We start from the raw sequence: 24,271 nt of genomic DNA on the forward strand, positions 1-24,271 counted from the left end.
ATGAGCTGGCCCAGGCCCCAGGAGGGCAGCTGGGCCTGCAGAGCAGTGGGAGGCTGGGAAATAGTCCTTCCCAGCCAGGTTGGTTGTGAGTGCAGTCGAGGTTGGTGGCAGTGAATTTCTGTCCTCGTTCATTTGTGTGTGCTGGGGTGAAGCTGAGGGCCTCGTAGGTGACAGGTGAATGCAATGCCTAGTCGCCCCAGCCTATCCTGGTATCTTTGAATGTTCACTCTCAACACAAATGTGGAGGACAGAATGTGGGAGTTGTACACATGCTGGGGTCCTGCTGTAGGCAGGGGTTACAAGGAGAACAATTATACACAGGATGCATAATTTATAGTATTGTTTATTTATAGTATTTATATATATATAGTTATATTTATAGTATTGTTTATAACAGTCACCCACGGAGTCAGCTACAAAGAAAGTGCAGGAAATCTGTCCACAACACTAAAGACCTAGAAAATCCTTCAGAAGGCCTGCATCTCATGGCAATAACCTACATAAGTTCAGCTGAAGACCCAAAGCCCATGATAATGACCCATGCGAGTCTTTCCCACAGATCTGCTCTGAGAAGGCCCAGAGGCAGCAGTGAAGCTAGAAAGTCTGTGCCAGCAGGGTGAAGGATCTTTGCCAGTAGGTTGAGGGTTCTATACTGCAGCCAAGAAATGATGCTCAAAATAAGAACCAGGGCTCCCATGAAAAGTACTCTAGCCATTCTCAGCAACAATAGGTCCTGAGCTTCTCTGACTATGAGAATGGCTGAATACATATCAGGAAGCCAGCATGACAATCTTCTCCTGGAGTTTAAATAGCAGACATCTGCTCTGGAGCCAGGAAGCAACACTCAAAGTAAGGACCAAAGTGAACCACAGTCATTCTCAGTGACAAGGTCCCGAGCTCCTCTGATGATAATAGCCGAGTTCGTATAAGGGGAGCCAGCATGACGAGCTCCTCCAGAAAAGCCAGCGGCTCCAGACAACGGCAACACTTAGGAGAACTCACAGTGCCACTGTTCCTCTCCGGGCTCCTTTGCATGCTGGCAGCAGCCCTCAGGTGGGCCATCCACACTTAGCACCACACTGATTCAGTTCAGCTGCTGTTTAAGTCACCAGTCCACTACAGGTCCCCTTGAACAGGTAGCTCCTGTTCAAGACCACAGCTGCACACAAAAGACATCTGCCTCGATTTCGCAACCCCTCCTTCTGTGTACCAGTTCCCTGTGGCTGCCACACACAGCACGACACAGAGCCACAGCCACGTACTCTGCTGCAGTCCCAGAAGTCGGACGTCAGCGACAAGGGCCCAGCAGGCAGCCTTCCCCGAGGGCCCTGGGAGGATATCCTAGACCTGTGCCAGCTTCTTGGGCTCTGGCCAACCTCAGGAACTCTGTTCCAAATCACAGGCTTTGCTCATGCCAGCTGAGCAGGTGCCTGCCCCAGGACCCCTAAACTCTTCTTTTCATAAGGCCACACAGTATGGAGGTACAGGCCACCTCAGCATGACATCCAGGTAACACTGTCCCTTTCAGGCATGAGGTCCTGGGGTCAGGACTCTAATGCTGAGGCTCCTGGGGGGACGCTCAGTCAGCAGTGCTACTTAAGAGTCCCCCATGGCAGGCACAAGTGGCCCCGCCCCATCACCTGCCATGGACACACTGGGAGCCTCCCCTGGACAGGAACGTGATGCCCAGCTGTGCCATCAGTGGGACAGTGCGCACAAATGCTGCAGTAGGGACTCTCTAGGCCAGCCCAGGTGGCTGGGGACACAACATGACAGTGTGATCATGTCTCTGCTGGCTGCAGTGATGGAGCTGGCTCCCCCACTCTTTTGTAGTACTAGGCATGGGATTCTAGGGGTGCTTCACCACAGAGCTGCCTTCCCATTCCTTTTAAAAATCTGTCTGAGTTCTGAGATAGGGTCTTGCTAGGTTGCTGTGTAGGCCATGTGGCTTTAACTCGTGGTCCTCCTCCCTCCAACCACACTTTTGTTTCTTGGAACCAGCATGAGAGAGACATCAGGCATTCATCGCTCTGTTTCCTTTCCCTGAGCCACCTGTGTGTCCCAACCCTCCCCACTGTCCTTGTGGACCTGCACAGTGCCTCGGATGCTGCCAGGTGTGGAAACCTCTGAGTTTCTCCGTGCAGTAGTCTGCCTCCCAGGGACACCAGTGGGCTGGCACCCTGACTGCATCAACAAAAGCAGCTGTAATTCTGGCCCTGGGTGCTGAGGGGAAGGTGGGATGAAGGAGAAACTGAGGCTTCCAGGGAGAACCAGCCAGTGTCCGGGACCCTGACCAAGATGGGGTCCAGGCAGGGGCTGGTCAGAGCAGGATAGGGCCTTGATGCTGGCCAGGGTCTCTGGCCAAGAGTCAGGCAGGGCAGGTGGTCAGGAGTCAACAGGCACCCAACCCAGGGAGGCCAAGGTGGCCAGGCTGGTCCCTCATGTGACCACAGGATGGCACCAGGCCTCTGCAGGCACCCCGGGCCCAGACAAACCCCCTGCAGCTGCCCCCACCAGGGCTGGACGGACACCTAGAGGAAATGCCAAGCCGCGGTCCCAGTGGCAGAGGAGCTTGGCAGGTGGTGGAAGATCTGACCAAGTCCACCTGCTCTGCCTCACCCAGCCCAGGCCCAGCATGGTGTCTCTGTCCCTCTGGGTGCTCCCCAAAGTTGGCAGGTGGGACCCCTGCCTGACACCCCAGGTGGATGGGCTGTGAGGGTGGCCTCTGTGCTTGCATGGCTCTGAGCCCCAGTGCCAGCTTATCAGCCGCAGCAAAGGACTGTGTGGAATATGGGCCCCCACGGAAGGGCTCCCCTACAGCCAGGGTGGGAGGGTGTCTCTTCTCAGTAGGCTTTAGCCCGACTATGTTCTGGGATGGCTCTGAAGGGGACACTGAGGCAGTGGCCCCCTCCCGGCCTTACTGGGCTGGGCCCTTGATACTCGGCACTGGTTGCAGGGAGGCTGTGGGGCAGGGCCTGAGCTGGGGTCCTGGGGTGTCCTGGCCAGTGCTGCCTCCATGTCCCTCAGGCCAATCTCCTTGCTTCTTCATCTGTCAGAGCCCAGCACAATGGCTGCCCCCGCATGCTCACAATGGCCTCAGTCTGGGTGCAGGCAGCCCAGCACATCTCCAGCCGGCCTCCAAGATTTGTGGCCCTATGGTCATGGTCACACTGGGACACCCAGGCTCAGGCTCCCCACACTCCTGCAGTCAGCCCGCAGTCAGTTGTGCGGCCAGACAGGCTTCTCTGCCTGTCCGGGTAGCTCCACGGGGCGGGGCCCAGGTCAGCCTGGGCGGGGTGCCCAGGAAGATTTAAGGAGCTCCAAGGGCCCCGCCCTGTGCCCTGCGCCAGGTCGGACAACTGAGCTCTTGCCATGGCAGAACCCGCCAAGCTCCAGCTGTTTGTGAAGGTTCTGGGCCGGTGGGGTTGGGGGAGGTACTGGGTGGTGGTCTGAGCCCTTCCCCTGCAGTAGGTTCCAGCAGCCCCAAAGACCCCAGGCACAGGGTGAGCCATTCTGGGCAGTCACTCCAAGAGGTCTTAGGCAGCCCGGACACACTCCAGCCTTGGCTCTGGGGCCCAACCTGCTCTCCTGGTGAACAGCCCCTTAGTGGGGAGGTAGCAGCCAGGTTCAGGATCAAGCAGACCTCTTGCTTGCTTAGGTTGGTGTCCAGATGTGTGTTTGGGGGCTGCCAGGCCCTGTTCCCTTACTACCTCGGAGCTGGTACAGCCGAGTACTGCCAGCCACGGTACCCAGCTTAGTGGGTGAATCATTCAGAAAGCAGCTGGCCAGGCCCACCCTGTCCCTGCAGCCGACCACAGGGCTTAGTGCCTTGACCTGTGTCCGGGCTCTGAGATAGGTTCCAAAGGGCAGCTCCCAGCTGCCCACCCCCTCCCTGCCTCTAAGGAGCACAGTCAAGGGCTCTTACCGGACACAGGCTGTGCAGGGCCAAGCAGGACCCTGGTATGGCTCCAGTTCCATGGCAGCCAGAGGCCTCCCTCAGCCAGACAGCAGGATTCCAGGGTCTTCACCCAGCCCCACTTGCCCGCTCTGCCTGCCCAGGCCAGCGAAGACGGAGAGAGCATAGGGCACTGCCCATCCTGCCAGCGGCTCTTCATGGTCCTCCTCCTCAAGGGGGTGCCTTTCACTCTCACCACTGTGGACACGCGCAGGTGAGACCCTGACCAGACCCTGCCCCCTGCCCCTCCCAACTGGAGCTGCCACTTCCCTTCCACCTGGTGTCCACAGGGCGCTGGATGTGCTGAAGGATTTTGCGCCAGGCTCGCAGCTGCCCATCCTGCTTTACAACGGGGACGCCAAGACAGACACACTGCAGATCGAGGAATTTCTGGAGGAGACGCTGGGGCCACCCGAGTGAGGACTATGAGTGGGAGGGGCAGGGTGGGGTCCCAGGGAAGTCGCCAGAGGACAGAGCCTGGGATGTGGTACTATGGGGGCGCGCAGAGGTCTGGGCGGGGCCCTCATGTCAACGGCCTCACAGCTTCCCCAGTCTGGTGCCGCGGTACCTAGAGTCCAGCACGGCGGGCAACGACATCTTCCACAAGTTCTCCGCGTTCATCAAGAACCCCGCGCCGGCGCAGGACGACGGTGAGGCTAGAGTCGGGCGGGGGAGGGCGTACCTCGCACCCCGTCCTGACCGCGCCACGCGGGGGGCCGGGTCCTGACAGCGCGCGCCGCCCCCAGCCCTGTACCAGCAGCTGCTGCGCGCGCTCGCCAGGCTGGACAGCTACCTGCGCACGCCGCTGGAGCATGAGCTGGCGCAGGAGCCGCAGCTGCGGGAGTCCCGCCGCCGCTTTCTGGACGGGGACCAGCTCTCGCTGGCTGACTGCTGCCTGCTGCCCAAGCTGCATATCGTAGACGTGAGCACGGGCGGGGACTGGGAGGCGGGGAGCCGGGTAGGGACGCGGCGCGGGGCGCGACCGCATCACCCGCGTTCCCCATAGACCGTGTGCGCGCACTTCCGCCGAGCGCCCATCCCTGCCGAGCTGCGCGCCGTGCGTCGCTATCTGGACAGCGCGCTGCAGGAGAAGGAGTTCAAGTACACGTGTCCGCACAACGCCGAGATCCTGGCCGCCTACAGGCCCGCGGTGCGGCCCCGCTAGCGCCCGCCCGCCCCCTTTATAAAGGCTCTCTGCCCCCAGTGACAGACATGTGTTCTGACATTCAGGGGCCAGAGGCCCACGTTACTGCACCTAGGCGCCCACCACGGGACTCTCAGGTCAAGATGATATTCGGGAATGACGAAGCCATGAGCCCGGGGGCAGGGGCGCGGTGCAGCCTCCCACGCGGAAGCCAGAGCACCCAGCACAGAAGAGAGAGGCGGAGAGGCGATGCTCCCAGTATCTAGGGGACTGGATGGAGCTCCCAAACCAGTCAGGCCAGGCGGGTGGAGCAAAAGGTATGGCCAAGCAAGGTACGAATCAGAGCCCTGCCCAGCTTGGCCATGTGGGTGGTGCAGGCTCACATTCCTGGGCCTGGCTGCAGGCTGTGCCAGTCCCCTTCTAGCATGGTCGCAGGGGCAGCAGAGGTCTGGGCCTCCTGGGCAGGGCCTGGAAGGGTGCGGCAGAGGTCCAAGCCCCAGATGTTCTGGCCATGCCTGGCCAACTCCTCAGCTCCAGGGGTGGACATGCAGGAATAGCTGGGTGGATCTGGCCAGCCAAGGAGCCTTCACCAGGAGCAAGGAGCCTGGTGTACCTGTTTACACCTAGGGATGTGCCCACAGGGGCACCTCAAGGGAGCTCGCTGTCCCCTCCCCAGTTCAGTCCCAAGCCAGAGCCTCCACCTGACAGAACTGTTTATTTGATGGCTAGGAAGGACATGGGACCAGCAACACAGCAGGGTGAGCCCATTGGGGCAGTGTCCCTTCCCACGCAGACTCCTCCACAGGCCTGGTGTCTTGGTGTTCCTTTAGGGCTCATCAAAGTCCACACCACTGGCCGGTTTCTTGCTGGGAGGGAAGAAGGTAGTGCAGTGGGGGAGTGCCAGAAGAGGCAGGGTCCAAGTGAGGAGGGGCAGGTGGGCAAGTACCTCTTGAAGCCAGGATTGATGAGGGACTCCCCTGGACACCGTCTCCTGACCCCAGCTCCAGGGCTGCCTCGCTGGGGATCATGGTCTGGGGAAACACAATGTGGGATTGCTGGACTCAGCAGCACCCAGCCACAACCCCCTCTGCATAGACACAGCCTGCTCTGGGTCTCATGGCCTGTGTGGAGACAGCTCCACGCCCCAGGTCCACATCTCACCTGGTAAGAAGAGTGGAGGCCTTGCTGGCCGCGGGCTCTTCCTGGGACTGATGGCTGCTTCTTCCACAGCTGGGGAGAAAGCGAGAGCACCGCACTCACTGTCAGCAATGCAGCACACACCGGCAGGGATTCAGTGAGGGTGCAGGTGCCCTCAGAGACCCTACCTGCCAGGCGCTGCTCCAGGCTGCACACGCGCTCTGCCAAGCCCAGGGTCAGCGCCTGCAACCTGGGGGCTGCCTCGGGGCTGGGCACCTTGGAGAGGTCAAAGGTCAGCGTGGAGGGAGGCCCGGAGAGAGTCAGGGATGCGCGGTCCTCTCGCAGGCTCAGGGCGATGGCTTGCTGCTGGCAGGCGGTCCTGGGGAGAGAACTGGGTGCTGGTGCCCGGCCCTAGGTCCCCAGCGGACAAATCCCTACCCCATCTCCTGGGACCCGCGCTCACCTGAACCGCGCGGCGAGGTCCTCATCCACATCCAGGCCGCAACGGGCTTTCTGCGGGCACAGAGCCTCGTCAACAGCTGTCCGGGTCCCCGGGGTTCATCCCAAAACCCGCGCGCCCCGGGACGCCCGAGACCCAGGACCGGTACGCACGCGTGCGGCCTCGCTGTCCGGCGGGAGGCGGGCGCTCCAGAGCTCCGCGCCGTCTGTCACGCTGGGGAGAGGGGGCGTCAAGCGCAGTCGCCGGGGTGCGCTTCCACCCCAATAGGACCCCACTCACTCACTGGAGGTGGAAGACGCCGAGACCCGAGGCCTCGCTACTCTCTGGCTCGCAGTAGCACACGAAGCGGGGAGGTCCTGGGCCCGGAGGCAGCGTGCAGAGCGGCAGGGACAGTGGCGGCGGGACCATGATGACAGCTCGAGTGCAGGCCCTGGTCCCGCGCCAGGCCCGACGCGCCTGCGCAGAAGGTCGGCCTCCGAGGTCAAGGGCGGGCGGGACGTGGGGTTTAAAGCGCCTGCGCGAGATGGGCGTAGGTCTGTCTGGCCCCAAGCGGGGCTGATAAGACTAACAGCGGGCTTTGTGGGCGGGGCTTTCGTGTGGGCGGGGCCTGCGGGTGATCTGCTAGTGGTGCAGGCTGGCCTCACCGGGTGTGGGTTCCTCGGTGGAACCTTGGCTTTGGCCCTCGAAGCCACGCAGAATTCTCTGCGGGCCCCCCGTCTGCACCCTTGTCTCTGCCGAGTCCGGGGTTCCTTCTTGTGGTCCCGAGCTGTTGGCCGCTCGTCTCCCCCATGAAGCTCACATTGCTTTGGAGACCTTCCCACGGCCCAAGGGCCAGGAGCCCAAACCCAAAGGAGGGACACAGGGCGGCCTCGGGCCCGTGTGGTCCCAACCTCAGGACGCCGGCCTGCCGCCCAGGGCTCTGACCCTGGCACTCAGGGACCCGCCTGGCAGGAGCCGCAGCCGGGCTGGTTCTGAGCTGCAGCAGCTGCCGCTGAGTTGTGGCCTGGGCAGGAAGAGGCGAGGGGACCCAGGGGACCGGGCGCACACGAGGGGTCAGGCCAGGGCACCGAAAGAGGGCGACCCAGGCAGGACGGCCAAGGACTTGTTGGCTCCATTGCCTCCATTGCCTGTCGAGGCTCCTGCCCCAATCTCTGCACAGTCTTTCGAGCCCTGCATCCTTGCTGCCTTCATGCTCACAAGGACAGGCCTCGTGGAGCACTCTAGCGGCCGCCCAGCCCAGCCCCCTCTCCTGAGTCAACACTCAAGTGTCCTGCGGGTCTTGTATGAGCACGTTCCACTTTAGTCATCCTGCCAGTCACCCGGGACAGCCCAACAACCGGCTCTTGCATTTTCCCTGTGATCTCCCCTATGACTTCCTTCTGGTTGTCATGTCTTCCTTAGTTTTAAATGGCTCAGGCAGCCCAGAGACAAGGTCCTGTGGCAAAGCAGCAAGGCTGGCCAAAACCAGGGAGGGAGTTGGCTGGTGACCTCCAGATGAGCTAGAGATTGGGGAGACAGCCAGGGTCTGAAGTTCCCAAGGTCAAGGATCCAAGCATGGTGGAATTTGAGCTAAAGACTGCAGAGGAGAGGAGTGAGCTAGGTGGATGGGTAGGAGGACAGCATTCCAGGCAGAGGACAACTTGTGCAAAGGCCCCAGGGCAGAACTGGAAAGGTACACGTAGAAGGTGGTGCCTGAGGAAAGCATGTCACAGGCCTGTCATCTGACTATGCTGGGGACTTTGATCTGACTTTCAGAGAGGGTCGAGGTTCTGAGCTCAGGGCAAGAATTGACAGGTTTTTTTAAAAAAAACAATTGACAGTTTTTAAATATTGCACACACACACACACACACACACACACACACACCCCGCGGCTTCTGGGTGGAGAAGCGGTTGAGGGCTGTCCCGTGTGGCCAGAGAATGGTGGTGCAGGACACAGTAAATCATAAACTCAATTGCAGAGGGTGCTCATCCTTGAAGGGCAGGGTCCCGGAGACTATGGAAGGCAGCCCAAACTTCCATTCCAGAAAATGCTGGAGTGGTGGGTGGGGACCAGCGCCCCACGAGGGCAGAGCACACAGCTGTCCCATAATCCCTGCTGCTGGCCAGGCAACACCTTCTGTCCCTACTCCTGGTCCTGTAGAAAAGGAGTGGACCCAGGGATGGGGTAAGTGGCAGTTGGAGCCCAGTGTGTCTCAGCTGTTGGCCCTCTGGGGCATGAGGCTCAGCACAAGGTGCCCAGGTGGCAGGACCTTTCATCGCAGGGCCCAGGCAGCCGCAAGGTGAGGGTCACCATCCCTGTGACCTCTCAGCCCCAATCAGGAGCAGAGGTCAGCAAGCGAAGACTAATTTTTGTTTGTTTTTATTTTTTTGGTACTGGGTATCAAACTCACGATCTTGTGCTTGCCAGGCAGGTGCTTGTGCCACTGAGCTAAATCCCCAGTCCCTGAAGATTGTACTTTTTCGTAAAAAATTTCCAACCGAGATCATAGCATATGAACCCCCAACTGGAAGACGTATCAGTATTTTGACAAGCTTACAATTTGCCAAACCATTTACATTTGCCAAACCATCTCTTGCCAAACCATTTACATTTGCATTTTACCTTCAGATCTTTTGGGGAAAGGCCTTAAACAAGACTATTGCCCTTTGTAAACATGATGGCACAAAGTTTTCAGAGCGCCCCTCCAGTCTTCTCCTGTGCTTTTGGCTGGGGGAGCTGCTCTTGGAGTGGCCGAGCTGGGGGTGATGTAGCTGGCTCTGTATGACAGGCAAGGGGACATGTAATGGGCTCAGGAAGGGGTGCTACACCGAGTCAGAATTGGGAAACTGGAGGACCAGGAGGTCTCCCAGCCACACAGTAGCCTGTTCAGTACCAGGCTTTGGGCTGCCCTTGGAGGACCCCAAAGACCCAAACCATCACCAGTGGCTGCCACATCCCAAGTGCATGTGTGTTGGACCAGCTTGGTGGACCCTGGCCCCTCTCCCTCCAGCCCAGGAAGCCAAGGAAGGCGCTCATGGGTGGTTCCAAGCTGTGCTCAAAGGGACTCAGCTCTGGTGGGCCATGGGCCCTAGGAGTTAGGGTTCAGCCACTCTCATGGGCACCTCTGTCCCAGGCTACCCCATCACCCACTATGCCCCTCCAGAAAAAGCACACCTCAGACGACTCTCCAAGACCATTTATTGTGTTTGTGGGGCTGGAGAGAGAAACAGGGTGCTTTTTGCAGAGGATACAGAGTGGTTCAGCCCCTGCCAGCACTGGACCTGGATCCATCACTGCAAAACAAGCAGCAGGGACCTGGCAGTGTCCCTGGCCAGGGCCTGGATGCTCTGGTCCCCAGCCCTCCCAGCCTCCTTCTGGCCCAAGGGGGAGCACCCCATGAGAAGCTCTACTCATGGGAGCCCCACCCCATGGGGATTCCCATTCTGCAAATCACCTCATCTGCAGGGCACTCACCTGGGACATCAAGCCAGTACACTGCTCTGTAGGAGAGAATGGCCTTAGACACCCCTCATGCCCCCTTACCCCACCCTCCCAGCAGCCACCCCACCTGGGCACTTCCATCCCACTCTAGGGTCAGTGCAGTAAGCCACGGGGCCTGGCCCTGCCAGTCTGCTCTGGGGTCCCCCAGCTCCCACGGCCTGGAGCTGGGGCAGGCAGTAGTGCTTACCTGACTTGGGCAGCAGAGCGCCTTGGTGGGGGTTCAGGCCCACTTGAGATACCAGCTGCTGCATTTTCTGGGCACCTTCAGGAAAAGGCACTGGGGTGCGGGCTGGGAGCAGGAGGTTAGGTGAGTCCAGAGGGGCAGGGACCGAGAGGGGCTTGGGTGCAGCCAGACCCTTCTACCACAGACCCGGAGTCCCCAGGGGACACACGGAGACACGGTCCCACTCACAAGGAACAGCAACACCCCAACCCGACCCAGGTAGCTCCAGGAAGCGGCTGGTGCCTGGAGTCTGGGAATCGGCAGCCCCTCTCCACCGTGCTGCTCTAACGGCAGCACCGTAGAGCTGCAGCCAGAAGTTCCGTGCACCCGCCTTCTGCGTCTCGAAGTACGTCACCGCGAAGTGCTCGTAGTCAGTGAAGGCCATGAGGATGTCGGACTGTGCCATGGCAGGGAGCCAGAGAGTCTAAGCTGCCCTGGACCTCCTGTCCTGGACGCCCCACCCCAGATGCCCCGCCCCCAGACTCTGGGCACAGTTGAGGTCTGCACAACCCCACTGACCACCTGGCTTTCCAAGTCTGCACCGCCTCACCTGAGTTGCTGAACTGCCCATCCATCAGACCCTTGGTGTAGGTTGTCTCTATCTTCTGGCATCCGCCATTGGGCCTGGGGGGACCTCACACCTGAGCAGCCACCCCTGGCTCTCTTTCCTGTCTCCCAGCCCCCTGGCCACCCAAACAAACCTTCTACAGACACCAAGACACACAGACAAACACATGCATGCCATGTCCACGTGCAGACACACACTGACGCACAGTGATACCCAGGCCTTAGATGGGCTTTGCATGGCCTCGGGCTGACTGAGGACCAGGTGGACCCAACATGGGCTGTCAGGAGCCATGGTCTGTCCCCCTGAGATGTCAGGGTCACCTTGGTTCCTGCTGATCTTCATGTGACCTCACACTGGCCTTCACTTGAGGCCAAATTTGAGCTGAGCCTGGGGAGTCACTTATGTGGGGTACCCAAACTTGAGAGCTAGGTCACCGTTGCTCAACGAGGTCACCGAGACCATGGGCATCTTCATGTTGTCCTTGGAGTCCTGGAAGCCCTGGTTGTCTGTCACAGCCCCAACTATATACCAGAGGCCCTGAAACTGCAGGAAGGGCAGGGCAGCTGGGAGGTGTCCCCTACTTCTGGGCAAGCCCACCATATCTGGCCAGGGGTCAGGGCAGCTGCTGTTCACCCTGCTGCAGGCCCCAATGGTGGTGGAAAGTACCACTCAGTGGGGCCCAGAATGTCCCCTGGGATGGGGCGGGTGCTGGGGGGTCTTTCTGAAGCTCCAGTATCAGAGCCTTGGGTGGGGAAACAGGCGGGGAAGGTTCACCCCTGAGGACAGTGAGTAGGAGTGGGCATACCTTGGTGGGGTCAAAGTTGGCCTGGACGGGCACCTGGCCCTGGCCATGGGACAGCTGGAGCAAAGCAAGGAGAGCAGTGGCCAGCACAGCAGGCAGCATTGTGAGGCTCCTCAGGGTCCCAGCACACAGCAGAGCTGGGGCAACCTCTACTGCATGGCCTTTATGTCCCCAAGGTGCCCTGGGGCAGTAGCCTGGGACACAGCCCACACGATAGGCTATGATCAGGTTGCACCCTGAAGCTCCCAGCCCATCCCACCAGCTCCTGCTTTCTGCCTGGCAGCTGGGGCTGGTGGTCCTGGCAGCCTCTGACTTACTTGCCCTGCTCTGCTGGCCCCCACAGCCAGGCCCTGCCTCCAAGAAGCCCATCTGGAGGCAATCTGCACCTGTGAGCTGAGAGCTGGGTGGTGAGAGCTCAGAGAGGGGCAAGGCTGTGTCTTGTGGAAGCCAAGGGGCTGAGGAGTGGGTGGCCTAGCTCAGTCCACTGTCACTCTGTCCTAGTGGGGGCCACAGATTGTCTATAACTTCCAAACAAATGTTCCTTGTTCCCTCAGACCCAGGCCTCTGCTCAGTCTGAGAGCACTAATCCCACAGTTTGACAACCCCTTCAGCTCCAAAGGGCCCTGGGCCTTCCTGCCCAGGGGGTGGTAGTGCCTGGGGGATTAGTTGCTAAATGACCACACCAGCTCAGCCTAGGCCTGGCTGTCACTGAGCCACAGTGTGAGGTGCTGGGTGCCATGGTGAGGTCAGGGCCCTGTGCAGAGTGGGGAGCACAGATACTGCCCCTTAGCTGTCCTGGCTCAGGACCCCACCAGGAACAGATGCCCCCTTAGGTGACTTCATACAGAGATGTTACAGGAGGGGTTTGGGGTGGTCCAGGGGTCCTGAGAACAGACAGGCAGACACAGGCTCTGACTTGCTTCCATTTATTTCTCAGGTCTGCAGTGAAGTGGGAGGTGCAGAGGCTTTAGGGAGCTCAGGCTGGGGTCTCGGAGAAAGGTGCAGAGCAGAGGAATCCCGAGGGCTGGACTACCTGTGGGAAGAGCAGATGGATGCGTGTGCAGGGCCCAGCAGATGCTTCCAGCACATGCCTCCCCACTGGGGCCTCCAGAGCTCGCTCCTCTGCCATCTAACCAATGCCACATCCCCCAGTGCAGAGCCCGCTGACCTCCCTGCCCAGCCCACTCTCCTCTTGCCTCCCCAGCTGGGCTCCTGAGGATCCTTGCCCAGGAGCCAGAGACCTCAGTGCAGGATGGTGCCTGCAGGGAGCCTGGTACCCACCACCCCATTCCTCCCTCTCTGTCTCCCTCCTCCATGATCCCTTGGGGATCGGCCCAACTCCAGTTGCTGGGACCAGGTTTTCTCTCTGACAGTCACACTACAGTTCCACTCTGCTCGGGGCTCCTGTGCCCCTCCTCCTTTGCGGACATGTGTAGAACATATAAAGGAGGGGATCATGTAGGGAGCGGCTTGGAATGGGTGCCGCTGTCCTGCCCCTCCCACCTGAGGGCATTTTGTGTGTGTCAGCCTACATTTCCCATGATACTCTCCTTGCCTATAATGCACATGACGTAAGCACCTTCCTGCTTCAGCCTACATCTCCCATAAATCCCCTCTTGTTGACATCACTTCTGCTTACCTATGTGCCTGCGTATGACTTCCTGCTGGTCTGATAGGCCCACGACATATGAGGAGATCCAAGCCGGCCTATCCTATAAGGCTATGTCCTCTATTGACTCTATACAAGCCATGTACAGTCTCCGTCTCTCTTTTCTCTTGCCCAGCCCTTCATCCCCGTCCCCTTTCCAGACGAGGCCTGCGGACCGATCCGCAGGACGGGGATCAAGTGGCATCCACGTGGGGGCTTGACCTGGCACGAGGGATAACGACGCGGGACCGTTCACTGGAGTAAAGCCCTGGCCAGCGTGACTGATTCAAGGGCTTCGTCTCTGTGATCTGTACGGAGGGCCACCTTACGTCTCACCTGAATCACGGTAGGTGAACGGATCTTATTTCTCTACTGGCATGGGGCAAGCACTAAGTGAACACGAATTGTCAGTGGCCTCAGGGAGGCACTCAAGATTAGAGGGATCAAGGTTAAGACTAAAGACTTGCTACAGTACTTTCAGTTTATACATTCAGTGCGTCCATGGTTCACTCTAGAGGGCACCATTGATTCAAATAGGTGGAAAAGAGTGGGAGATGCTCTCAAAGACTACTATGGGGTTTTTGGCCTGGAAAAGGTTCCGGTAACTGCTTTTTCATATTGGACTTTAATCTCTGAGCTGCTGACACAACATCACGCAGATCCCCAGTTTGCAGAGACGCTTGTTCAGGGTGAGGCTGCATTATCTGCCTCCCACAGTTTTTGGCCCCCTTCCCAAGGACACTTGTGGATTAGTTCTTGGACGTGGCAGCACAATATTGAAAGGGTTACAAGTTGTTCCAGGAGTCATAGATAACGACTATACTGGTGAAATTATTGTCATGGCATCCTCTATCTCTGGCCTGGTTTCCATTAGCCAAGGACAACGTATTGCTCAATTGGTGCTATTGCCTTTAGTCCAAACTCCTAACACAGCTGTGGCTTCCTATAGGGGAAATTCTTCCCTTGGATCCTCAGATATATATTGGGCTCAATTCATTTCCAAAGATAAACCTCTTATGGCTTTGTTGCTTAACTGGAAAAGTTTCTCAGGGCTCATAGATACAGGTGCTGATGTAACAGTCATTAGAAAGGAGGACTGGCCTCCCACATGGCCCTTAGAAACCACTATGATGCATTTGCAAGGGATTGGACAATCTAAAAATCCACAACGTAGTGCCAGTCTACTTACCTAGAATGATAAAGAAAACAATCAAGGACACATATAGCCCTATATTGTGGAAGAGCTACCCCTTAACTTGTGGGGCAGAGATTTGTTAACTCAAATGGGAATGATGATGGGCAGCCCTAATACTATAGACACCAAACAAATGCTCACTCAGGGATTCCTTCCTAATCAAGGTTTAGGTAAACAGAGTTCAGGTATTAAAGTCCCTATTTCCCCAACCCCAAACCCTTCAAGAGCAGGCTTAGGCCATTTTCAATAGGGGCCATTGACATTCCTGTGGCCCATGCAAAAGAGATTGCCTGGTTATCAGACAAACCTGTTTGGGTCGATCAGTGGCCCCTTACCTCTGAAAAGCTTACAGCCACACAGCAGCTGGTGCAGGACCAGTTAGATGCAGGCCACATTGTCCCTAGTGATTCCCCTTGGAACACACCTATCTTTGTTATTCAAAAAAACTCGGGGAAATGGAGGCTGCTATAAGACCTTAGGGCAATAAATAAGACCATGGTCTTAAAGGGACCCCTACAGCCAGGCCTCCCTTCACCCAGTTCCATTCCCCTGGGATGTTTTAAAATTGTCATAGATCTTAAAGATTGCTTTTTTTCTATTCCCTTACATCCAAATGACCAAAAGCGTTTTGCCTTCAGTCTCCCATCAATTAATTTTAGAGCCCCTATGCAGAGATTTCAATGGCGAGTCTTACCACAAGATATGGCTAACTCCCCCACGCTATGCCAGTCTTTTGTCGCTGCCGCAATACAGCCAGTTAGAGATCATTGGCCAAATATATATATCTCCCATTATATGGATGACATCCTCTTGGCGGGAGAGAGTCAAGACCAGACTTTACAGTGTTACCAGGCACTACAAGTTGCCTTACAAAATGCTGCGCTTCAAATAGCACCTGACAAGGTCCAGCTTACTGACCCATATACATATTTGGGCTTTCAGTTACAAGGCACTTAGGTGTTTTCTCCAAAGCCTCAACTAAGGCTTGATGGCCTTAAGACACTTAATGATTTTCAAAAGCTTCTAGGTGATATTAATTGGCTTTTACCCTATTTAAAATTGACCAAACATGATCTACAACCCCTTTATGAGGTTCTCCGAGGAGACATTGACCCAGCTTCCCCCCGAGAGCTCACACCCAATGCTAGAAAAACACTCCATACAGTAGAAGAGGCTATCGCTCAACAAACTGTCTCCTTCATAGATTATAATAGGCCACTACAATATCTTATTTTTAATACAAAACTCTCTTCCACGGCAGTATTTTGGCAACAAGCTCCTCTTATGTGGCTTCATCTGCCAGTCTCCCTGAAGAGAGTATTATTGCCTTACTACCAAGCAGTCTCTGACCTGATAATTCAAAGCAGAAGGCTTGGAAAATGTTATTTTGGAAAGGAACCAGATGTCATCATTCAACCCTTCACCAAAGATCAAGTGGACTGGCTACTCCAGACCACTGAGGCATGGCCTATTGCTATAGCCTCCTTCTCAGGGACCATTGATAACCATTACCCTCCAAATAAATTAGTTGATTTTGCCAGCTGTCACCCATTTATATTCCCCCAAAATTACAGCTTCACAGCCCCTTCCTGGTGCCCCAGTGTTTTTTACGGATGGCTCCTCCTTCGGCAAGGCTGCCTATGTAGCTCAAGACAATGTTTTTACCCACCAGACAGACACCTCTTCTGCACAGCTGGCTGAATTACAGGCCATCCTTGCAGTTTTCACCACTTACCTCAACCAATCCTTCAATTTGTTCACCGATAGTGCCTACCTTGCCCAGTCTGTTCCGTTATTAGAAACCATCGCCACTATAAGCCATGCCTCCCCACTGCAGACCTATTCAAACGATTGTAAGACATGATCCGACTTCGCAGTCATAAGTTTTTCATTGGCCACTTGCGAGCTCATTCTGGCCTCCCGGGTCCCCTTGCTCAGGGAAATCATTTGGCTGACATTGCCACACGGACACAGGTATCCATGGCCCACTCTGAGCCTATAGATGACTCCAAGATATCTGAGGCCCAACAGGCTCATCAGCTACACCATCTCAATTCCCAGACTCTCCGCCTGCTCCACAAAATTACTCGGGAACAAGCCAGACAAATTGTAAAAAAATGCCCCTCTTGTGCTGTTCATTTGCCTGTTCAACATCTGGGAGTCAACCCAAGATGTTTAATCCCCAATGCCTTGTGGCAGATGGATGTCACTCATTTTAATGAATTTGGCAACTTAAAATATACACATGTAATTGTTGATACATACAGTGGTTTCATCTTTGCCACACTCCAGACTGGAGAGGCTACTAAACATATTATAACCCATATACTATCAGCTCTCTCAGTTCTGGGATGTCCCCAGCAGCTCAAGACTGACAACGGCCCAGGCTATACTAGTACTTCCTTCACCAAATTTTGTAAGTGCCTTAATATTCTCCATACCACGGGTATACCTTACAATCCTCAAGGACAATATATTGTTGAACATGCACATCACTCCCTCAAATCCACTATAGATAAAATAAAAGGAGAAACCTGGTACCCAACCCGAGGGTCTCCTAGAAATATTCTTTCACATGCTCTCTTTATTTTGAATTTTCTATCCCTGGATGCCTCAGGTTGCTCAGCGGCATCTCGCTTCTGGCACACACAGACAACAACACAATATGCATCTGTATTATGGAGAGATCCCCTAACCAAAACAGGAATGGCCCTGATCCAGTCCTTATCTGGGGACGAGGTTCCATTTGCGTCTACTCCCACCAAGAAAAGGGAGCTAGATGGCTCCCCAAACAGCTTATAAGACAAGTTGATACACAACAAACAGACAAGCTAATGCGGGCCTCCCAAGCGCCCAGGGGTGATGTGGCCCCTGAGGTTTTTTCTCTGTGCTCTTTTTATAGGAGAATGCTAAACCTAAAGATCTCATGGATAATCGTCGGATTTCTACGATTATACCTGTGCACAACGGATGGTAATCCCCATCAACCTTGGGTATGGACCCTCCAAAAATGGGACGGGCTCCAAGGAGACTGGCGCTCCATTACTACCTGGCAGGGATCTGGAAACCCTAGCCTTCGCTTTGATCCCTGTCATGTCATTCCAATGTCTTCAGGATACTTTTGCCATAAACAGCCTTTGTACATGTGCCCCTCGCCAACATCAGGAAGATCCTATTGTCACTCCCCAGGCCATTATTTTTGTGCCTACTGGGGTTGTGAAACGGTGGTAACATCTGGCTGGTCTCCCCCAATCGCTGACACTCATGTCACGCTCGGCTATGAGCCAAAAGGTTGTATAACATGGGGGTTTGGCACCCGCCAATATGCTAACTGCCAAAATGTGACCCTCAATGTCACCACACCCCAAGAACAAGGCTGGATTTCGGGGCGTACCTGGGGCATTCGTTTCTACGCACAGGGCCACGACCATGGAAACCTTATCCGAATTCTAAAAACCCCAGTACAACACACCCCTGTCGCAGTGGGCCCAAATCCTGCTCTAAAACCAAAATACAATCTAAATCCAAAATACTATCAGTCTAATACAGATCCTGTTACTGCTGTTCAAACAACCACAGTAAGTCACCCAATTATAAGCGTTTCTCAAGCCCCCCTCCACACCAGGTAGATCACATACCTGCCCCTCAATATTCACATTCTAACCTATTCAGTTTGATTAAAGGGGCATACACGGCTTTAAATCATATCCAACCTGATCTCACCCAATCCTTTTGGTTATGCTTGGCTGCTCCTCCCCCACATTATGAAAGAGAGGCCCTCAATTTAACCTTTAACAGTTCTTCTAGCTCATCTGCCTGTGACTGGGGCAATCACCCCAAGCTGACTCTCCCTGACATCTCAGGTAGAGGGACCTGTCTTGGAGACTCCAGCCGTCCACCAGCACTGGCAGCACGACTCTGTGCCCAGCTTCATTCAGAGTTCAAGCCAAATAATTACCTCATTCCACCCCCAGGAACGTCTTGGGCCTGCAATTTCGGCGTCTCACCCTGTATAGCAACCACTGTTTTTAACAAGTCTACAGATTTTTGTGTTCTTGTACAGGTTCTTCCTCGAATAACCTACCCAGGAGACTACTACCTCCAGGCATCGCAGACCGGCTATATATGTACAAGAGAGTACCTGTGACACTCACCTTAGCTGTATTACTAGGGTTAGGAGTCGCAATGGGAATAGGAACAGGGACTACAGCCCCAGCGTTGGGAAATCAGCATCTGGCTCAATTACAGGCAGCAGTAGATCAAGATTTAAAAGAAATAGAAACATCTGTGATGGCTCTACAGGCGTCCCTGACGTCTCTATCTGAGGTAGTCCTACAAAATAGAAGAGGGCTAGACCTCCTATTTATGAAGGAGGGAGGCTTATGTGCTGCCCTAGGAAGAGTGTTGTTTTTATGCCGACCACTCAGGAGTTGTCAAAGAGTCCATGACTAAGCTAAGGGAACGCCTCAAAGAAAGAGAAAAAGAGTGCCTCAGACAAACCACCTTCTCCTCCATGTGGGGGGGTCTTTTCCCCTACATTGCCCTCCTCTTGAGACCCCTTGCCGCCTTGCTATTACTGCTTACTGTAGAACCTTGCATTTCCAGAGGATCATGATGCTCGTTAACAATAGGCTAGACAAATTTATGGCAAAGCCCATTCAGGTACACTATCATCAACTAGAGATGGCAGATCGACAAACTTATCGGGAAATGATCCCCACAAATGGCCCATATGATGATGTCGGCCAAATGCCCTGAGGCACTGGACAGGCAGCCAGAGACAGGCAACTAGGACACATATGTTACACCATCGACCACCTAAGACAGGCCCAGGACCAACGGCTGTCCTGCAGGCCCACGACGGGTAAGGCTCGATTGGGTTCATATGAGGAGTCCTTGACCCAAGACAGGCGCTGTCCTCCCAGGGCCTGCCATACTCCTAAGAAATATAATAATAAGGGAGGAGATACAGGGAGTGGCTTGGAATGGGTGCCGCTGTCCTGCCCTTCCCACCTGAGGGCATTTTGTGTGTGTCAGCCTACATTTCCCATGATCCTCCCCTTGCCTATAATGCACATGACGTAAGCACCTTCCTGCTTCAGCCTACATCTCCCATAAATCCCCTCTTGTTGACATCACTTCTGCTTACCTATGTGCCTACGTATGACTTCCTGCTGGTCTGATAGGCCCACGACATATGAGGAGATCCAAGCCGGCCTATCCTGTAAGGCCATGTCCTCTATTGACTCTATATAAGCCATGTACACTTGATGAATAAATGAGACTCGATTGGAATCTCATCCTGACTCCGTCTCTCTTTTCTCTTGCCCAGCCCTTCATCCCTGTCCCCTCTCCAGGCGAGGCCTATGGACGGATCCGCGGGATGGATCAGGGTCACTCACCTATTCCTCCTCCTTCAGGCACTTATCTGTCAAGAAAGAAGCCCAGGGTCCACTGTCAGCTCCAGGCCAAGCCAGATTTCCACAGGGCTGCCTGGTCCCCCAGCACTGAAGAACCTCCCCCCAAAGCCCTGGAGCCAGCCCTGGTCTGGCTGAGTCCCCAAACTGCACAGGCCCACCTCACACCTCCCCAGCCCTGCTCCTCAGAAGGAAGGCAGTGGTCTGTCTTCACTGGTGCCCCCATGGGCATCCCACCCCCTAGGCCGGGTTCTGGTATCCAGGTACTGGTGTCCATCAAGGAGGGGTCTCCCAGTGGAGGGGCCTACAGGTAGAGGTCACAGGACTGGGGACAGAATGACAAGCAGGTCACTGGTGGCAGGGCAGGCCATCCCCTCCCAGCAGCGGGTGTACTCTGAGGATGCCTATCTCTAATCCAACCCTAATCCCTCTGGCAGAGCATTCCCCTCACCGGTTTGTGGCAGGAAAACAATGGTATCCTCTGTGAAACCCTGGGCCTCACAGAAGGTGGAGAATTTCTCCTTCAGCTCCGCCCTCGGGGTCTGGGTGCGGCCTGGGTGGGTAAAGAGGGGTCTCCTCAATGGTCCTAGCCTTGGGGACCACCCCAAGGGCCAGGCCCTAGTCTTGTACCAACCCCACCCAGGGCTGGGCACCTACTGTAGAGCGTGGCCATGCGGAAGTCATGATCAACACCCTTGGTGTCCACCAGTGCATATTCATCATAGTTGATCTCCACGACGGAGATCAAGGAGGTGCGGCCCCAACCTGGGTACAGAGGCAGCAGGTGGGGTCCCCAAGCCTCCAGCCACCCCTGCTTGGGGAAGGGCTGCCTCTGTGAGACAGGCATGGGCCGTGAAACTGGGGCTCCCCCTTCCCTTCCCCGGTGCCCCCCTTGTGTTGGCTGCCGTCCTTGTCCCTCCCCAGCAGGGCTACCAGCTGCCTCCCTGCTTTCTGCCACAGTGCCCAGGAACTGTGAACCCAGACCAGAGGGACTGGGAGACAGGAAATGCCCAGGCTTAGAAAATTGAGGTCACAAACTCCTGGCCAGAATGGGGATGGGAGTGGGGTGGTTTGCCTCTTAGTGTGGGAACTGAAGAGGTATGGACAGGACTTAGGGTGCTCTGTGCCCCACATAACAGAGATCTGGAAAATTCCCTTGGGGAAGTGGAAAAGAGGCCTGCCAGAACACAGATCGGGTGCAGACAGGACTCTGTCCCCCTGACCCTGAGGGAATGCCTGTGTCCCTGCTCCACTGTGCACTTAGGGCAGTTCCACTCAGGGCTGACCCTAGGCATGACCTGCACAGGCCATCACGGGCAGGGGTCCAGGTCAGTGGAACGCATCCTGGGTGGACGAGTGGTGCCCACTCACGCGGACTGTGATAGCTGTAGGAGCCGGGGGTCCCTGTGGGCTGCAGCTGCATGGTCCGGGTCTCACACTGGTCCTTCCTACAGGCACGAGCACGTCGCCGGTTAAGTGGAGAGTGTCCCCAGACCGTGACAGCGGGCAGGGTTCTCTGGTCCCTGAAGGGGTTCTCTGAATCCAGCCCGCATGCCCGCCCACCTGAGGAAGGTGGAGGTGAGATTGAGACCGCCGTCCGCACTGGGGGCCACCACAGTGGAGCACATGGACATTGTGGCCTTCTTCTCCCGGAACCAACTTGAGTTGGATGCGAGGCCGGCGCTGAACCAGCGCCCCATGAACTGCGGGAACCAACACCAGTGCCCTAGTGGTGAGACCCTGTGAACCCCCATCTCAGCTCTCGCGGGCTTCCCCCATTCCAAACCGGGGCACTGAAGCTCCGCCCTCCACAAAGTCCCGCCCCACTCCGCGAAGTTCCTCCCAGTGCCAGAATCCCGCCTCACCTAAGCCCCGCCCCATTAGCAAAGCCCCGCCCCGGCACCAGAAACCCCGCCTGAATCATGATGCCCTGCCCACATCCCTGACCCTCAGGACCAGCCTCTTCCCCTGCAGCCAAGTCTGGGTCCAGAAGAAGAGCCAGCGACCTCCGAGCTCCTTTCCTGGAGGACTGGCTTTGGCGCCCCTCAGAGGAGCCAGGGGACAGAAAGGATTCGAGTCCCGCAGCTCGGGCGCGAGCGCGGGGCTGTGTCTGTGCGGGATTCGTCCTCGCGCTCGGCGCTGTCTGCTGCCTTCCACGTGCCGTTCGGGTCTGTGCAGTACAGCGCTGCTTCTTGCGACCTGAGTGTCAAGACCTTAGTGTGCCCGCCCCGTGCCTGTGAGGTCCGCGGATGCGGAGAGACGCCCGCGTCACCTCCTGAGGCAGCTACCAACTGTGTTCCCGTCAGCTGGGCTCAGGCTCTGCCTGGCCAGGGAAGCCAGCACCCTCTCCCCAGGGAGAAGACCCCTCCGAAGTGCCAGTCGCTGGGAGACCTCTACTACCTTGGGATAGGGCAGGGCACCCTCACCTTGTCCTGTTGGAAGTCAGGCTGCATGGAGACCTGGGCCTGGGCTCCCATCTGCAGGACCCCCAGCACACCTAGTACTCCTAGCACGACCAGCCCCGTCCACAGCGAGCGGATAGAGGCCATTGTGGTGCCCAGCAGATGTCCAGGGTCTGCTGCCAGCCGTGTGAACGGAGCAGGGTGTGGGCAGGAGCAGCTGAGGGCACCAAAGAGACCCCTATTTATTGGCCAGGCTTGGCCTGTGCCCAGGCCCAAGGACAGCCCACTTCAGGCTCGTGATGCGGGGGGCAGGGTGCCTAGGGCCAGCTGCAGCCTCATCCCCCACAGGGCCGCTTATGCAAGAGGCTCCCACAGAGCTGGCCTGGGCCCCACTGCCCAGGGTGCGGAGGGAGGCGGGTGAGGCCTGGGAGGGGCACAGTCATCCCTTTCTCAGTCGCAGGGCAGAGCAGCCGAGGACCCTGCCCAGCCTGCTTCTGCTGCCAGAGCTCCCCAGCAGCCAGGAGGGCCAGGTGTGTGTGCCTCAATGCTGTGCAGCCTCTGGGCCCCAGGTCACATCCCACTGGGGCCAAAAACTTCTTCTCGAAAGCCCTGTCCACCAGGCCCCAACCCCACAGGAAGCCCAATAGTTTTGTCCTGAGCTGCCTCAGGCTCAATGATGATGAGAAGGGGGAACCAAGGTAAAGAAGCTCAGTGGGCAGGCAGTGGACCTGGAGGCTAGTCAACGGGTCCCTGTGGCCAGCTGTCACTCATATGGTGGCCCTGTGGGCACCTAGGGAAGATGAAGTGGCTGGGAATGGAAGGGGATTCATGCTGCCAGGGCTGTGGGTATCACTGCACTGCGTCCCCTGGGCTCACGGGGACTTGGAACCCTATGGGCTGTGCTTACCTGCTGTGCCTCAGCCTGGGCCATGGGTAGCACCACATGGGGAAGGGCAAGGGGCACCCTTGGACCCACTCTCCTACTCTCCAGAAGAGCCCGGGCTTCACAGGTTGCCCATGCACCCTATAGAGTTTTGAGTGGGGCAAGACTGGTGCCCTGGGCCACCAGAAGCCAGAAGGAGTGGAAGTGGTGTAGGCCACAACGGAGGAAGCCAGCTGGGTGAGACAGCTACCTTCAAGCCCCTAGAGTCCTCTGATTTAATGGGGCTGCACCCAGCAGTCCCTGAGTCCCATTCAGATGTGTGGCCCACTCCTCTCCCAGCCCGTGTCTGTCATCACCCCACTATGTCCAGGAGTGGGGCAGGATGGGGATGGGACCCAGCCAATATCTCAGGTATGCTGGGAGGTTCAGGGAGGCCAGGTCACTGCCACCACTGGGAATCAGCAGCCAATCAGGCTCAGGAAGGGCTGTCATGTGGCACAGCCACGGGTCAGGGCGGCCCACCCACGGGTCAGGGCGGCCCACCCAACCCCTTCTGCACACGCTTGGTGTTGATCGCAGGATCTGTGGGTATAGCACAGAGCATCCTTTGGCCCAGGCCAGGTGGAGCCCTTTCTGGGATGTGGGATGAGGGCAACTCCCCTGCCCAGCTTACAAAGGGGTCCTAGCCTGGCCACCCATCGGGAACAAAGGTTCTGGCCCTGTATCACAGGCAAGGCCCTGAAGGGAAGAAAGGGGCCCTGGTTGTGGACTTTGTGGGGTGGAAGGCAGGTAGGGGCTCCCCATACTTCCCAAGGAGGCGTGTGGAGGGCCTGCTGCGTGCCTGGCTAGGGGATTCCTGCTGAAGTCCCTTATACAGCTGTTCCTGCCTGCTTTGCTGGCAGCTCAGGCCTGGCACCTGCCTGGGCTCAGCCCTGACCCATCCCTGGCTCCAAG

General features: G+C 56.8%; 4 protein-coding genes across 5 annotated transcripts; 1 reads left to right on the forward strand and 3 right to left on the reverse strand.

The window, feature by feature from the left end:
* The first annotated feature begins 422 nt into the window (after window positions 1–422).
* On the forward strand, window positions 423–19,915 carry Clic3 (chloride intracellular channel 3). Its single transcript, XM_003473103.5, has 6 exons — window positions 423–3,408; window positions 4,060–4,169; window positions 4,246–4,371; window positions 4,499–4,605; window positions 4,702–4,877; window positions 4,962–19,915. Exons 1-6 carry the CDS (start codon window positions 3,373–3,375, stop codon window positions 5,118–5,120), a joined length of 714 nt encoding a protein of 237 aa, XP_003473151.1. The 5' UTR covers window positions 423–3,372; the 3' UTR covers window positions 5,121–19,915.
* Paxx (PAXX non-homologous end joining factor) lies at window positions 5,796–7,133 on the reverse strand. The gene is made up of 7 exons (XM_003472967.5): window positions 6,980–7,133; window positions 6,849–6,909; window positions 6,700–6,749; window positions 6,425–6,615; window positions 6,261–6,329; window positions 6,046–6,130; window positions 5,796–5,965 (listed from the first exon to the last, which is right to left on the reverse strand). Exons 1-7 carry the CDS (start codon window positions 7,102–7,104, stop codon window positions 5,926–5,928), a joined length of 621 nt encoding a protein of 206 aa, XP_003473015.1. The 5' UTR covers window positions 7,105–7,133; the 3' UTR covers window positions 5,796–5,925.
* On the reverse strand, window positions 10,529–11,570 carry Lcnl1 (lipocalin like 1). The gene is given in 3 exon segments (XM_023566297.2): window positions 10,529–10,831; window positions 10,953–11,043; window positions 11,370–11,570. Coding segments are annotated over 3 exon segments (585 nt in total). The 3' UTR covers window positions 10,529–10,538.
* Ptgds (prostaglandin D2 synthase) lies at window positions 12,683–22,642 on the reverse strand. 2 transcript variants are annotated; one of them, XR_010045975.1, is made up of 8 exons: window positions 22,459–22,642; window positions 21,596–21,735; window positions 21,404–21,480; window positions 20,690–20,797; window positions 20,484–20,585; window positions 20,018–20,043; window positions 19,765–19,837; window positions 12,683–12,805 (listed from the first exon to the last, which is right to left on the reverse strand). XR_010045975.1 is itself a non-coding variant. In XM_003473104.5 (7 exons), the coding sequence occupies exons 1-6, from the start codon at window positions 22,579–22,581 to the stop codon at window positions 20,018–20,020; spliced, it is 576 nt and encodes a 191-aa protein (XP_003473152.1). In that variant the 5' UTR covers window positions 22,582–22,642; the 3' UTR covers window positions 12,683–12,805. The 2 variants fall into 2 exon arrangements, 1 of the variants encoding a protein (XP_003473152.1); XM_003473104.5 differs by lacking the exon at window positions 19,765–19,837.
* Between the last annotated feature and the right edge of the window lie 1,629 nt (window positions 22,643–24,271).

The sequence above is a fragment of the Cavia porcellus genome, unplaced genomic scaffold (genome assembly GCF_034190915.1).
Source record: "Cavia porcellus strain 051 isolate PalLab524CR breed Dunkin Hartley unplaced genomic scaffold, mCavPor4.1 scaffold_49, whole genome shotgun sequence".
Classification (NCBI taxonomy): Eukaryota; Metazoa; Chordata; class Mammalia; order Rodentia; family Caviidae; genus Cavia; species Cavia porcellus.